This window comes from Notamacropus eugenii, chromosome 3, assembly GCF_028372415.1.
Source record: "Notamacropus eugenii isolate mMacEug1 chromosome 3, mMacEug1.pri_v2, whole genome shotgun sequence".
NCBI lineage: Eukaryota > Metazoa > Chordata > Mammalia > Diprotodontia > Macropodidae > Notamacropus > Notamacropus eugenii.
In genome coordinates, this window is record NC_092874.1 from 135204504 (window position 1) to 135221773 (window position 17270).

General features: G+C 36.9%; 1 protein-coding gene across 3 annotated transcripts in view; it reads right to left on the reverse strand.

Annotated features, from left to right (window-relative positions):
* Nucleotides 1-252: 252 nt before the first annotated feature.
* Nucleotides 253-17270, reverse strand: part of CFTR (CF transmembrane conductance regulator) — a 235378-nt gene continuing 218360 nt past the window's right edge. For all 3 annotated transcript variants that reach the window (XM_072652953.1, XM_072652954.1, XM_072652955.1), the window contains 4 exons: nt 9212-9301; nt 5313-5485; nt 4507-4612; nt 253-2067 (listed from right to left, as the gene is read on the reverse strand). In XM_072652953.1, coding sequence (XP_072509054.1) covers nt 1867-2067; nt 4507-4612; nt 5313-5485; nt 9212-9301 — 570 coding nt within the window. In that variant the 3' untranslated portion in view covers nt 253-1866. The remainder of the gene's footprint in view (nt 2068-4506; nt 4613-5312; nt 5486-9211; nt 9302-17270) is intronic.

Genomic DNA, 17270 nt, shown 5'->3' on the forward strand with positions numbered 1-17270 from the left:
GCAGTTTGTGAAGTGACCGTCTTCCATCTAGGAGTTTCATAGAGTTTATGTTGAATGGAGGATTCAATTCATTCTTCATCCTCACAAATGTACTAGGTAATGAAGGGAGAATAGGAGGAACACAAAGTCTCAAAGTGGTTTTAATTAAAATAAAGAATTAATTTTCAGAGCTAAGAATTAAGCTGTATATCTGTAAGAATCCCAGCACTCAAGAAGGTGTAAAATGTATAAATGCATCAGATAGGCAGCTGATTATACACAAATATATGAATTTTATTGACACACATGATATACTCTTTCTTGACAATAAATAAAATGCAATCTTCAAGGCCTACTTGGATTTCAGAAAACAGTGTACACTCGGTAAAAATGTTCAAACTTTGTAATAGTTTTCTACGGAACTATATCTGAAAGGTAGTTGGCTGAGGTGACCCATTGGGTTGGATATTTCACATAAAACAGAATGTGCAACATCTATATAAGCATGATGCTTTCCTACACATCTGAAAAGGTAAAAGGTAGTTAATGCCCTTTTTTTATATTTCCCCCTAGGGTTTGGCAATATTTTTTCCAGTTTTAATAAAGTGTATAATAAAAATAACTAGTGTCACAAAAGTATATATCTCTGATATAAAAAAATCTTTTTGTACAAATATATTTCTATTTATGCAGAATAATCATTCTCAAAATACATAATTTTCTTTATATGAAGTTGACACAGTATTAAAATAAATAATATTTTCTAGGGGAAAACTCCTCTACATCCTAAAACTGCAAGTGGAAGAATATAAAAACTGATTCATTATTAACTCTGCCTCAATGTGTCTTCTGTCTTATCTTTCACTTTATGTATACTCTATGAAGCTACAGACATTGCCACACAACACCTCTGGTATTCATGTTTTCCTACAGAGTCTGCTGCTCTATTCATCACGCCTCCACCCAGATTACTGGTTTACCTGGACTGAAGTACTAGGCAGGCTTACATGAGGGCAGTTCTCTACACCTTCTATCTTACCATTACCAGAATATTAAAGAAGTCCTGGTGTGTTAGTTTACAAAGTATAATGTTTCTCTACTATACAGGACCTTTCCAACCCCTATCTCTATGTAGAGAGAAGGGTCCAAACTATCTAGATTACTGAACATGGATTTTCCTATATTTAAATCATTCTTGACCCTAACATCTGGACAACCTGATTTGACTTCCTTCATTAATTCCTACCTGCTATGATTTACGAACTATGGTGAGGGGCCATCTTTGGTCATCTCTGTCACAGTGATTCTTTAAAAGTCAGAATGCTCAATGGGTACTCTGTTTCTTATGATGCTAAAGAAAAAGGGGAAATGGAGATACATGAAGCTAAAATTCATCTTGTTTACCCCTACAGTGAGACTTAACAGCTTTCATTCTTCTCAATAAGTTTTATAAGGCAAATAAACTGTTCTTGGAAAGCTCTGGCTCATGGTCACCATATATATAGTCAGTAAATATGAAAGTGGAGGCATCTCAAGGCAATCTATGTTGCTAAAAAAAAAAAAAAAGCAATAACTCTTCAAGGATCTTCAGGGCCTTTTACATTGCTTCATTTTGCCAAGAAGGCACATCCCCAGGCACGCACACATGCTCAGATCTCTCTCTCTCTTTCACACACACACACACACACACACACACACACACACACACACACACACACACACACTCACTCACTCACACATAGTGTCTCATGAAGAGTCTTCTTTCATCTTTCTCGGTTTGGAACATTATTCAGGATAGTTTTCCCAGGCAGAAGGAAAAAAGGCTCTCTTTTCCCATAAAATTCAAAGAGTGAGGTGAGCCTGGCAAGAATGTGCAGCAGTGCCTCTCTAAAGCCTGGTTTCCTGTACCTCTTCTTCTGTTTCTTCCTTCAGGGCAGTGATTTTGGCTCGGGACTTGTGCCTGCTGGAGTTCCGGTGGGGGAAGAGCTTCATCCTATCTGAGTGACTGATGGCTTGCCTAAAGAGACTCTTCTCATTCACCAGCTTCTGGATGGACTCGTATTGTCGCACTTTGCACTCCTCTATGACCTAGTGAAATGTGGAATGGTTAGCCCTTCAGTGACAATGTAAGCTAAGTAGCAGACCTAACAAGAAGACAGAGAAGAAGGTAGATGAGAACTTACCATGAGTTCTTAGGAAGAGATTAAAGACCCCAAGGCCCCCCTCCAAAAAGGAGACAGGTCATCATCAGTGTTACCTCATTTACTCAATCTGAGGCCCTAGAGTTGCCTGTGTTGTACTATAGTCCTTACATATAGCAGCATGGCATTTTTTCAGAATCGGTCCAGTAGAGGGTCACCACAATCAAAATAAACAAACAAAATTAACCAAAACATGAAGTTATACAAAAGAGCAAGTGTCAACTGTGACAGGTAGAATATTGACCACTTGACACCCCTACTAAGAAAGAATGCCAAAGTCCTTTAGCAACTTCCATGGTAGAAATTTAATTCATTTCCTAGTACAACAGAAAGATTGCTAGATTTGAAATCAAAGAAGTTGAATTTAAATCCTATCTCATTTACAGGTTCTGTGACCTCGGGCAAGTCACTTGAACCTTTTGGGTCTCAGTTTCCACATCTGTAAAGTGAACAGATTGGATGAAATGAACTCTGACGTTACTTCTAATTTTAAATCAACAGTCCTAGGATCCATCACCTTAGAAATCAGTGTGTGTTTAGTATATAGCAAAACCAGCAGCCTCGTCAGTATTAGGGATCAAGTTATTATGACTTTTTCATTGGCTAAATGGCATATTGCAAAGAAAAATATTTTTATTTCATTCTTAAATAACAAGTACTTACCAATCAATTACATGTGTCTGTTGGGCACTGTACAACTTCTTTTTATCCCACTTTTTTCTATTTATTATAGCATTCAATTTTTAAAATTTTGAGTTCTCAAACCTTCTCTCCAGTCCCTCCCCAACCCAAGAACAGCATATTACAATTTGTAATATAAACTGTAATATATAAACTGTTGTTTGTCTTTCATATTTGAACAGGACCAATGACATCATAGGGTGATGTCTCGATCTGTGCATAAATTGGATTCAAATGAGTCAGAGTTGTATAAAAGTCCTCAGCACTCTCTCTTCCAGAGTCATCAAAGTCCAGCGGTAGACAACAATCTGCAGCCTCCTTCAAGGCTTTTGGAACAAATTGTTCTCATTCACTCGTTCCATAGGGAGAAGTCTTCACATGCTTGAGGTAGATACCCCTCCAACTCACTGATGGTTTGAGGCCCACTGGTTTCCCTTATTGTGGGTTAGCCTGTCTGCCAAAACAGTTTACTGGGGTGCAGCCACTCACTGTGAATGTCACAGCTCCTTAGAGTCAAAGGTGAGAGCTGAGTATCAGGTAGACACAAAAGGAAAATAAGAAGCCCTGAAAAGGGCTCAGCAAGCCCTCACACAGGAGATGCTTGTCTTCCTTGAACACTTGATACACCCCCATGGGCAAACTAGAACCCAATTTCATTCACACAATTAAGCCATGACTAAGACCAGGAGCCCACCTTCAAATTCATCACTCATTGGATAATTAAAAAAAAAAAAAGCTCCTTAAACATGGGAATGTTTGATCTTGCTCAGGGATGCACAAAGTCTCACCAGAAATGCATCCTTAGAATTTCCTTGTGGGGGTGGCAAGGTGGTGCAGTGAAAAGAGCACCAGCCTTGGAGTCAGGAGGACCTGAGCTCAAATGCGGCCTCAGACACTTGCTTACTAGCTGTGTGACCTTGGGCAAGTCACTTAACCCCTATTGTCTTGACTTCCCACCTCCAGAAAAAAAAATTTCCTTGTGACTATGCCTAGGGGAGCTTCCAATCATCATTAAAAAAAAATTGTTGGAGATTTTACCACTAAAAGGAGGGGGGGAGGGGAGCTTTCCACAAGGAATAGAAGCTGTCGAACCTTTCAACAGGAACAATGACAACAATGAAACAAATCGTACGAGAAAAGAGATTACCTGATACTAATGAATACTCTATATTCAAGTGTATACACAAGAAAATTCTAGAGGCAGACCAAAATAAAATCAAATATAATACAGAACTTAGCACTACATAAATCTGCTCTGGAGGTCATCCAAGAGGATTTAATTGGAATAAGTACCAGAAGGACCTCTTTACAGCATGGTTTCACCTGAAACATAGTCCCACAGCTTGGACCCCAAGCAGAGTCTCCTAAATACACATTAATAAGCAATCTGCTCCCATTTCAGATTCACTTAATTCCAACATGACCTCACGGCTTGGATCAAACCCAGAACCTTTGGTAGCTACGTTGAGAAATACTCAGCGGCCTCACATGACACAAGTCTAAGGAAGGAACTTGTATGCTGGGAATATTTGCAGAGACTTTCTAAATATAGCCTTCTTGACACACCTGAGAACCTGAACTTGAAATTCTTCAACTGAGAATTAAAGAAGGAAATCGGATTATAAGTAAATTACAAAATACTCACCAAAAATCGCTGACACTCGAGCATTGCTTCTATCCTGTGTTCGGAGAGGATTACGGTGCAGTTGGCAAATGCATTCTTCAGCGCTCTTCGAATGACTTGATATGTTCTTTTTTATCAGAAAAAAAGAGAGAAAGAACAATGAGCACATGTAACGACAGAATTTTAAAGCTCTGGCTTTATAGGGGCTCTCACGAAATAAATACAAGCCTGCGTCTTCTAAGGCTCTTGAATAATTTACCACTCTTTATAAAAAATCTTTAAAAAGAGAAGATTTTTGATACAGAATTAGCTATGATCAGTTGTTTTTTTGTATTTTTTTTTTAGCAACAGATCAGATCTTTAGCATATAGAAACTCATGGGGCAAACATTTTAAGGTACCAAAATAAAATATTCTTTATGAAAATCACTAATATTTCCATTCCACAAATACACTACTGTTTGTATTCTTGTCAATCACTACAGATATCACTTATGAATTTGTATTTGAAATGAAAAAAAAGAAAATTAGGTAGCTAGGTTTTGCTTGTATAACTACACAGCTCCATCCGCTATGAACACTACAAGTTTGCATAACATTTTGAAGTAGTCTCCAAGAGCTAAGCATGTGACTCACATTGAGATAAATAAACACGCACCATTGGACATTTAGTATTGTAGCATTTTCACTATGAAATCTTATTGTACCTAGGTGAATGACTAGAGGTTACAAAGGAGATGGCATCACAAAAATGTCAGTCAATGTTAAATAGAGCTGAATGATTCTGCTCTCTCTGTTTTGTCAAAAAAATAGAAACACTACACTTACATAGGATCCAGATGAGCACTTGGTTCATCCAGCAGCAAGATTTTTGCCTTACTCAGAACAGACCGAGCCAAACATATCAACTGTTTGTGGCCATGGCTTAGAACACAACCAGCATCAACAAGGACAAAATCGAGCTTGCCAGGAAACTGCTCAATCACAGACTTCAGTCCCACCTACAGGAAAAGGAATAAAGGAAAAACATCTCACTTACTGACCATTCACACACATCCTCAAAATGTCATGTGGGTAAACACACTTGACTTTGAACAGGTAGAATGCAGCATTTGAAGTTCTAAGAAGCATCCAGTTAAACTACAGTTTATAAACTCTCAGCCTGAATCGGTTAAGAATTTTAGAACTTTTGAAAAGAAATTCATTTGTTTTGTACTTTGAAGTAAGAGAATGTCTTGATATACAAAAGAATTATAAGGTCCTATAAGAACAGTATCAGGAACATTAAAGTCCAAACAACATGAGTCATGTGACAAAGGATGTTTGTTTTGGCTGTCCTTAAGGTCTGATGAGAAAGCATCGGGCTACTGCTTGGGGTAGATAGGACATTTATATAGATAACAAGCATATGAAAAAATGCTCTAAATCAAGACTGATCAGAGAAATGCAAATTAAAACTACTCTGAAGTACCACCTCACACCTATCAGAGTGGGTAATAGGATAAAAAAGGAAAATGTTGGATGATGGAGGGGATGTGGGAAAAACTGGGACGCTAATGCACTACTGGTGGAGTAGTGAACTGATCCAACTATTCTGAAGAATAATTTGGAACTATGCCCAAAAAGCTATAAAACTGTGCATACCCTTTGATTCAGCAATACCACTGCCAGGTCTATATCCCAAAGACATCTCAAAAAAGGGGAAAGGACCTATTTGTACAAAAATATTTATAGCAGCTCTTTTTGTGGTGCCTAAGAATTGGAAATCAAAGGGATGCTCATCAATTTGGGAATGGCTAAACAAGCCATGATATATGATTATAAGGGGATATTATTGTGCTATAAGAAATGACAAAAAACATGGAAAGATTTACAACAATTGATGCATAGTGAACAGAACCAGGAGGACATTATAAACACAGTAACAGCAATATTGGTGGATGAAGAACTGGGAATGACTTAGCTATTCTCAGAAATACAATGATTGAAGATAATCCCAAAGGACTAATGATGAAGTGTACCATCTGCCTCCAGAAAAAGATCTGATATTGAAGACTGAAACATGCTACTTTTCATGTTCTTTTATTTGAATTTTCTTGTACAAAATAACTAATATGGAAATGTTTTACATAATTGTACATATATTACTTGTATCTGACTGCTTATTGTCTCAGGGAGGGGGGAAGGAAGGAGGAATTGACAAGGAAACTGAGCCTCAGAGAAGTTATTTGCTATGAGTCATGTAATTATTTAGAGTCTTGGGTGGATTTGAACTCGTGTCATTCTGACTCCCAAGTTCGCACTTTATTTAACAAGGTAAATAATCATGAGTCTCATAGTGTACAAATACCTATCTACAAATATTCTTTGTCTACTATACTTAAAAGGAGTGTTGCAAATTAAGATTTGGTGTGAGTGTGGGGTAGCATTTTTGTAAACCTTTTGGTATTTTACTCATTAGTATTTCTTTTGGTTTATCTTGCAATATGCTTATGATTCTGATTCTATCCTCTCCTATGTGAACTGGCAAGATATCAAACTGTCATGAGGTTCAGATACTTTTCCTACTCTAATTCCAGCCCTCCCCAACGTTGTATTTCTCAAAAAATCTAAAAATGACATCCTTTAGCCTTACCTCCTCTGAACTATAGATCAAAGATCTCTACATGTATTGTTTACAAGTTTAGTTAATGTTTTCTCTAAAACTTTCATGAAAAGAATTTTTGTTGGGTAATAAGGAAACTTGAGTAATGAAAATGGTTAATCTAAGTAGTATTTTATTAGGTCTATGTTAAGGTTGGGCACTCAACAAGTAAGTGTTTAACACTCAGTAACAGTTCAAAGCTCCTGACAGAGCTAACATGGGCATGCTGAAGAGAGACCAGGAAAAAAAAAAAGGAGGATTTAGGATATAACAGGATTTGGAGAAGGACTAGAGTATGTTTTTTTTAAAAAAGACAAGAAAAGTTTGGGGTTTAAAAAAGGCAGTCAAATTTGATAAACATTTTAAAATATCATGACTTTTTGCTCCATGAAACCAGCATGCTATTATCACAAATTTCACATTTACTCTGAATGTTTGATGAATTATAATGAATTACATTATCTTTCTCTGGTATGATGTCTGAAGCAACAGAACAAGTTCAACTTATGCATAAGCCAAATAAGCGACTACCTATCTAGTAGCATTTTAAGGCTGTATCTGTCCCCCCTAACCCTTCACCCTGCAAAGAAAAAAAAGGTCCCTCTTCAAGTGATTAGATGATCATCGGAATTCCTCCATCAATGGACCACAGTCTCCATGGTAAAAAGGCTTGTAAGTGTATGGCAATCTGGGGAACGCATCAACTTTATTGACTTCTTCGTAAAAATTTTCCATGATTTCCAGATTTTTTTCCATGTGTTTTATTTACTTTAGATATCATGGGATCTTAGTTTTAGAGCAAGAAGGTATCTTAGGTATCATTAGTATAATACTAATAATAATAGCTAATATTTCTATAGAATGTACTTTGTGCCAGGCACTACACTAAGCACTTTACAATTATTATCTCCTTTCGTCCTCACAACAACCCTAGGAGATAAATGCTATTGTTATCCCCGTTTCACAGATGATGGAACTGATGCAAATGGAGAGCAAGTGACTTACCCAGTGTCACACAGTTTGTAAATGTCAGGGGTCAAATTTGAACTCAGGTCTTTCCAATTCCAGGCCCAGCATTCACTGTGCCACCTAATATAACACTTAATTTCACAAATGAGGTAAGTAAAGCCCAGAAAAGCTAACTTTACCAAAGTTACATAGGTAATAGTGGCAAAGCTGGCATTTGAAGGTCATAAAATCACAGGATTAAATATTTAGTGCTGGAAGAGATCATGGAGGTCATCTGGTCTACCCCCTCCCATCCTTTTACAAAGAATGAAATTTACTCAGTAATCTTTCAACTGTACCACACTTCTCCTAATGGCCTGTGAGCAGCCATCTTCAAAAGAGAAGAGGAGATTCTGACTATTCTGTCTACTCACTGGTCATCAGGGGAGTCTTAAAGATGTATCTGTGCCATCCCATAGGGTGGCCAACTTTGTCCTGGTTAGAAAGGTAGAAGAAAGAGTTGATGAGAAAAAGCCCCTTATGTAAGGGACAGTTTGGGATCAGAAGGAAAATCTGAATCTAGCTAAATCCCTCTAAACTTGATATAGGCTAACTCAGGATGATATTAGTATTTGTCTACAACATTTACCTAAGTACCTTTGGTCAGGGTGGATTCAAAATATCACAGATCTAGAGGTGGGTGGATCCTTAGGGACTATATAGTCCAATCTCCTCATTAAAAAAATAAGAAAACTGAGGCTCAGAGATGTTAAGTGAATTGGCTAAAGTCACATGGTGGCAGAATCAGTATTAGAACTGCCAAATCATTCATTTTGCCCTTTGTATTATATTTTCACTTGATGGAATCTTATCTACAATAACTTCTCTATTTTGAGGATAAGATATGTCATGAATTCACTTCATTCCAACAAATATTTAGTGAACACCAACTATATATGAGGCCTTGTCATGAATGTATCATAAATATGTTTCTGGATGAAACAATGGGCAAAGCATTTCCAATAGTCTTTTAATAGTGACAACCATTTTTAATATCTATGACTGGACTATCTCTTTCATCATAGCAAACAACTGCTTCAGTTACCATGTACACATCTTTTGTAGATATCCTTACCTCATCTGCAACTTTCCATAATTCATGATCACTCCACTGCCCATAAGGATCCAGGTTTTTTCTAAATGTTCCAGAAAATATGAATACTTTCTGTTTGGATAGAGAAAAAAAGGAAACGACATGATTAAAAGCTTGACTCTATATTTTAGAACAAAAATAATAGCCTGGGAAGCAACACTTCTTGCTGAAAATCTAATTTCAAATCACAGAATAATTCTGAGCACATAGACACAACTCCCACTGACTTGGATCGGGAGTCCATAACAATGGCAGTCTTCATTTCACAATCCATGATGAACTTTGATTCTAAACAAAGTTCCTTTTGTGGTTTTCTTTTAAAATATTCAATATAGTATAGAGCTATTTTTATATCTCTAAGTTTCTAAAAGAATTAAGCAACTGAAAGTTATGTAGAATTCTTTATTTCAGTTGCCATTTCCTCATTATTAGAAAATCCAGGATAAAACATTATAGGGATAGGGACTAGATCTGTGATTTCATTAGTATAGGGAACTCTCAGAAAAGAAAACTCCCTTTACCTATGTAGGTCAGCACTTTGTGTTCAACTTTGTGTCTCAGATAGTTACCTAGAACTCTCAGAGGTTAAGTGACTGCCTAGGGTCACACATCCACTATTTCAGAAGTAGTTCTTGAATATAGGACTTCCTAGCTTCAAGAACATATCCAACATAACTTGTTGCCTCTCTAAAACATTCTAAATGTGTGAAGTAGCCAATGATTACTCACTTTAAAAAACATTCTTAAAGCTCTCAAGTTGGAAACATGAATGGGAACACAGCATGCTATGGTTCCCTCACAACCCAGAGAGGATCAAAAAAGAGTACTAAGATAAGTAATGATATCCCAAGATCCAAGAAGAAATTATAGTAAATGCATTTTCCCAGACCATTTCCCCCCAAAAGAGATAGGCAGAAGCCTACAGTTAGTATGGAAAGGGTTATAAGACTCCTACTTTTAAGTATCGCTCATGGAAGCCTTCCCACTGGAAGACTAGAAAAGAACTTGAAAGAAACCACTAGTTACCTCCTGAAAGTCAAAATCCAGATTTTCTAGATAAAAGGGGAAAAAAAAAACCACAGAAAGAAAAAAGATCAAGTACCAAGGAGCAAGAGTTAGGATTACAAAGACATAGCAACTAACACTAAAAAAGAAGAAAGTTTGGAATGTTATTCTAGCCAGGAAAAGATAAAGGCATATAAATAAGAATAACTTACCAAGCAAAACTGAATATACCATTACAGGGTAAAAAATATAACTTTTGATGAAATAAAGATGTTAAAGTATTCCTGATAAAGACCAGAGTTTAATAGGTACTTTAAAATACAAACACAGATTTCATGGGAAATATAGAAAGGTTGAATAATACATAGAACATAGAAAGGTTGAGCAATTAGAAGAAACTAAAGCTTGAGGACGTTTATATTCTAATAGGATGGGAAGAAAGAAAAACATCTTCTCAGGATTCTAATGTTTTTAAGAGTCACAGGGGAGTAAATAAGTCAGAGAGCCTGGGAGAAGTTTTCTTCTATTTTGATGCTCTTAAGAGAAAAAAGGAAATGAAGGTGAAGAATGAGGAAAGGTTGAAATTTTATATCTCATATAATCAGAGTATTTGAGAATAACACTATACAAACATGGATGAAAGGATAGGGAAAGTGTGTCCATGAACTTCAGTTTCAGCTGACTTAGACAAAGGAAGGTTGAATGAAAGCATGGGCACATGCACACATGTGTATATATACACACACACATGTTTATGCACATATATATCCAAAGAATTTGGGGTAAAAAAAAAAACCCATTAAGTTCATCAGAGATCAGATTGGAATAGGAGATATGAGGATTAAGAGGAAAGATAGATTCAGGAGAGAATTAGTCATAAACAAAACAACCTTTCACTCAAGAAGCTTGTATAAACTTCTAAATCCAGAGATGGTGATAAGGGCTGGGGAAAAGGAAGAGAATAGGTACCATGGACCAATATATGAGCACATTCCTCTCTCAACACCATCTTTTTCTGTGTAAAAAAGGGATGGGGGTGGGGGATATAGGGAAAAGTATAAGAGTATCATAATTACATTTATGAATAGGATGACCTTACCCATAAAATAGAGGAGAGTAATAGATTGAATCCTAAAGCAGAATCAAACAATATATTGTTTACAAAAAACACAAAGATTGACACAGAGTTAAATAAAGGGATGGAGCAAAATCTATTATGTATTGAATGAAGACTATAAAATTAAAATAAAGTCAATACAGTTAATATTACAGGGGAAACAATAAGCTAAACAATAATGTTGCCAGGGGGAAAAAAGAAAAGAAAGAAAAGAGGATAATTGAAATATCTTTTTAAACGCAAAAAAAATAGAAGGAAGTATAAAACAAATAAACAGGACAGTTTTGAAAGTCTAATGTTAAATTTATTAGATACTCTTTTTAAAAAAAAGGAAGTTGTGTACAATAGGAATTCAGAATTTCACTTGGGATCATCTTTTTGTTCAACTTTCTATGTGGAAATGCTAATTTTGGGGTATTTATTAAGTTTTTTTTAAGGGTTCTTGATAAAAGCATTCATCATAGTTTTCTTTTAAAAAGTAAGCCTCTTTGATTCATTTAAGAAACAAGAGAAGGGAAACAAAAAGAAGGGAGGAAATATTTATTAAGTACCTGCTACGTGCCAGGCACTATACTAAGTGCTTTACACTTATTCTCTCATTTAATCATCACAACAACCCTGGGGGGAAGTTGTATTTATCTCCATTTCACAGCTGGCAAACAGAAGTTAAGTGACTTGCCCAAGGTCACACAGCTAGCATGTGTCTGAGGTTAGATTTGAACTCAGGTCTTTCTGGTTCCAGGTCCAGCATTCTATCCATGGAGCCACTCAGGAGTTTTTCCTTCTAAAGTAGTTAGAATTAGCAAAGATTCTAGTAATCAGTTTATACTTCATGAAACCTTTTCTATACCCTTTTAAGTGAAAGCATATAAGATAAATAAACAGACTCATTATAATTAGAGTAATCATTTCATTAGCTTTGCATGAAAATTAAATTGACCAGAGAGGAGTCATTTAGACACATGAATATAGCATAGGTTTTACTACACACAAAAATCTTATAATGAAGAAAACTAGTAATATGAGTTTTTATCTTTACAAATGCTAAAGAAAGTTTAGGGCAGAAATATTAAAACTAGAGGCATTAGAATACTGACATGTCAACCATGTCTTTCTTCCCAGCAGGCTGTGCTTCTGACCTTTTGAAAATGAAATTAGAAAATTATTATCTAGTGCTAAATGTCCAAAGCTTGAAGTATGATGTGCTTGATACCATTAAGAAAATAGTTCTGGGGGGCGGAGCCAAGAGGGTGGACTAGAAAGACACACTTACGCAGGTCTCCCCCCACAGCCCATGAAATATCTGTAGAGAGGGACTCTCAACAAATTTTGGAGCAGCAGAGTGGAGAAAAACAGAGTGGAGGAGATTTCCAGCCCACGGTGACCTGAAAGGCCCACAGAAACATCAGTTGGGCCAGATGTGGAGCCAAGTGCAGAGCCCAGCCCTTGGCCAAGTGAGACTCTGGGAGACTACTTCGGGGGTGGAATCTCCAGTCCCAGCAGCGGGTCCTCAAATCCCTCAATCCACAGGCGCCAAAGGTCAGTAACAGGGTTTTATCAGCTGGCCAGGAAGGGAGAAGGGCCTTCCCATAGCTCTGGCAGCAGGCAGCGGCCAGAGAGCCTGCACAGCAGCCTGCATGGAAGCTCCATTGTTGGAGCGTAAAAACCCCTGGGGGCATTGAAGAGCTGAGTCTTACTACCTCAGCCCTGGGTGGAGGCTCTGGTCGAGCTGGTCTTTGTCTCACACTGAATGGCAGCCCTGCCCATCCAGCTTATCTGAAAACCAGCCCCCAGTGCTGACTTAGTGGAACTGGAGGCCAGGTGGCTGTGGAGAGGTAAATGTTAAGATTCTGGGCATAAAAATCCTTCTCTGCATCCAGACCAGTACATGCTTGATTGTGCCACCTCAGAGGAACTGAGATCTCACAGATTCCCAGAGTATATCCTACTCTTGACAAAGGACCCAAAAGTCAAGTAGCTGGTTGGGAAAATGCCTAAAAAAGGGAAAAAAATTAGACCATAGAAGGTTACTTTCTTGGTGAACAGATATCTCCTCCCATGCTTTCAGATGAGGAAGAACAATGCTTACCATCAGGGAAAGACATAGAAGTCAAGGCTTCTGTATCCCAAACATCCAAAATAAATATTCAATGGGTTCAGGCCATGGAAGAGCTCAAAAAAGGAATTTGAAAATCAAGTTAGAGAGGTGGAGGAAAAACTGGGAAGACAAATGAGAGAGATGCAAGAAAAGCATGAAAAGCAGGTCAACACCTTGCTAAAGGAGACCCAAAAAAATGCTGAAGAAAATAACACCTTGAAAAATAGGCTAACTCAATTGGCAAAAGAGGTTCAGAAAGCCAAAGAGGAAAAGAATGCTTTAAAAAGCAGAACTAGCCAAATGGAAAAGGAGGTTCAAAAGCTCACTGAAGAAAATAGTTCTTTCAAAATTAGAATGGATCAGATGGAGGCCAATGACTTTATGAGAAACCAAGAAATCACAAAACAAAACCTAAAGAATGAAAAAATGGAAGATAATGTGAAATATCTCATTGGAAAAACAACTGACCTGGAAAATAGATCCAGGAGAGACAATTTAAAAATTATGGGACTACTTGAAAGCCATGATCAAAAAAAAGAGCCTAGACATCATCTTTCTTGAAATTAATTATCAAGGAAAACTGCCCTGAGATTCTAGAACCAGAGGGCAAAATAAGTCTTCAAGGAATCCACAGAACACCTCCTGAAAGAGATCCAAAAAGAGAAACTCCTAGGAACATTGTGGCCAAATTCCAGAGTTCCCTGGTCAAGGAGAAAATATTGCAAGCAGCTAGAGAGAAACAATTCAAGTATTATGGAAATACAATCAGGATAACACAAGGTCTAGCAGCTTCTACATTAAGGGATAGAAGGGCATGGAATAGGATATTCCAGAAGTCAAAGGAACTAGGACTAAAACCAAGAATCACCTACCCAGCAAAACTGAGTATAATACTTCAGGGGAAAAATTGGTCTTTCAATGAAATAGAGGACTTTCAAGCATTCTTGATGAAAAGACCAGAGATGAAAAGAAAATTTGACTTTCAAACATGAGAATGAAGAGAAGCATGAAAAGGTGAACAGCAAAGAGAAGTCATAAGGGACTTACTAAAGTTGAACTGTTTACATTCCTACATGGAAAGACAATATTTGTAACTCTTGAAACTTTTTCCAGTATCTGGGTAGTTGGTGGGATTACACACACACACACACACACACACACACACACACACACACACACACACACACTCACACACACACACACACACAGAAAGAGAGACAGAGATCACAGAGTGAATTGAATAGGATGGGATCATACCTTTAAAAAATGAAATTAAGCAGTGAGAGAGAAATATATTGGGAGGAGAAATGGAATGGGGAAAATTATCTCTCATAAGAGAGGCAAGCAAAAGACTTTTCAGTGCAGGGAAAAAGAGGAGAGGTGAGAGAAGAACATGAAGTTTACTCTCATCACATTCCACTAAAGGAAGGAATAAAATGCACACTCATTTTGGTATGAAAACCTTTCTTACAATTCAGGAAAGTGGGGGAGTAGGGGATAAGCAGGGTGGGGGGGATGATGGAAGGGAGGGCAATGGGAGGAGGGAGCAATTTAAAGTCAACACTCTTGGAGAGGGACAGGATCCAAAGACAGAACAGAAGCAATGGGGGGCAGGATAGGATGGAGGGAAATATAGTTAGTCTTACACAACATGACTATTATGGAAGTCATTTGCAAAACTACATAGATATAGCCTATATTGAATTGCTTGCCTTCCCAAAGGGAATGGGAGTGGAGGGAGGGATGAAGAGAAGTTGGAACTCAAAGTTTTAGGAACAACTGTAGAGTATTGTTCTTGCTACTAGGAAATAAGAAATACAGGTAATGAGGTATAGAAAGTTATCTGGCCCCACAGGACAAAAAGAGAAGATGGGGACAAGGGAAGGGAGGGATGTTAGAAGACAGGGTAGACTGGTGATAGGGGCAATTAGAATGCTCAGCGATTTGGGGTAGGGGGAGGGGAGAAATGAGGAGAAAATTTGGAACCCAAAATTTTGTGAAAATGAATGTTAAAAGTTAAATAAGTTTTTAAAAAAATTTTTAAAAAAAGAAAATAGTTCTATAATTTTTGTTTATAATTCATTTGACTAACATTAAAATAATATTGTACTATTCCACCCAGGTAAGGAAAAGTTAACTGAACAAACTAGCTCTCTCATTCCTAAAAGTTTTATATCATTAACTAAACATTCAGATTTGTTTTACAAATATTAGTACTACTGGACTGACTGGCATTTCCTTCAAAATGATTTTAGTTTTTGGACCAAACAATTTTTTTTATCAGCATCTGTGAATCAGAATGAATTATTCTCTCTATAAAACAAATGCTTATAGGACATGAGGTTTCATGTGTATAGATATTTATTTAATATTATGAATAATGTAAAGCATAATACTGGGAATCAAGGGACTGTAAGGAAATTATTCACATTTGGACAAATTACTCAACTTTTAGTGGCCTGATTTCCCCCTTATCTATTGTACCAAGTGTGGTAAGAATAGATTAACTTCCATGGAACACTTGGAGAGCCTCAGAAAACAGGTACCATAAGAATAGACTTTATTTAACATGAGATAGCAAATGAATGATGAGAAAGCTATCAGTTAGTGATAGTGCCAGACTGTATTTACAAGTAAATGGACACTAATAGACTACGGATTATCCAGTTTCAATCTAGCCTGGCTTGGGAGTGAAAGTTGTTCAAGCTTAAAAGCTCTTTTTATCAACTTGAAATGACCCTCATCTATTTCTTATAAATATGTTATCATATCTCCAGAAGCACTACTATAGAGTTAACTTTTCCTCTTTCCAATGGTAATAATTCTTCCATCCCCTTACTACCCCACCCTAGTCATAATCATCATCATGCCATATCTAAACTACTTCAGCGTAGTAGATTTGCAGTTTTGTGGACAATCATCTTTTTTAAAAATTGTACTAAATTATAGAAATGCTTGTTTTATTCCATAAACTAAAAATAAAAGAACAATAATAAACTACTTTAATAGCATTTTTTTTCTGGATAACATCAACCACAAAGATCTATGCTCTTTCTCTGGAAATGTTAGAACCCTCTTTGGTTGTGGGACTGAATTTTAACCCTATCAAGTGCAAAGCTGGTATCCCTGCCTCTAGGATCTTTGACCTCTAATTATTTACTACATCCACACAGAAAAAATTTAATGTTTCATATTCCTGCTCAAGAATTTAGAATACCTATTGAAGGTATTCTAAATACCTTTAGAATTAATTGATTAAATTAATGCCTAGGGATTAAGTCCAAATTCCCCACTTGCTAATTCTTTTTCCCCCATCCTCTCTAAAACTTACTTTTCCCTCTAGCCAAGTCAATACCATCACTGTCTTCCACCCAGTATAATCATTTTTTATCTCTGTGCTTTTGCTGCTTTTCTCCCCAGCAATGACCTCCCGCATATCTCAGATCAAATCCTATCAGTCTTGGAAGATCTATTTAAATACCACCCCTTCCTTCATCATTCATTGATTTAACAAGTCAAGTAATTTCAAGTCAATTAGCATCTGTTAAGTGGTTCTTAAGTGTCAGGCACTCCTTGAAGCACTAAGGATACAAAGAAAAACAGAGACAATCCCTGCCTTTAAGAAGCTCACATTCTAATTAGGGAGACAATAAACAAACAAGAATGTAAGTAAATTGGAGGTAATCTCGGAGAGAAAGCAATATTAAAAATATTGACTACTATAAATATTTGTAGAATATTTTCTACGTGTAAAGTTCTGTCCTAGGTATTGTGAGGTATAAATGAATGAACAAAATGTTATCCCTTAATAGTCAACGAAT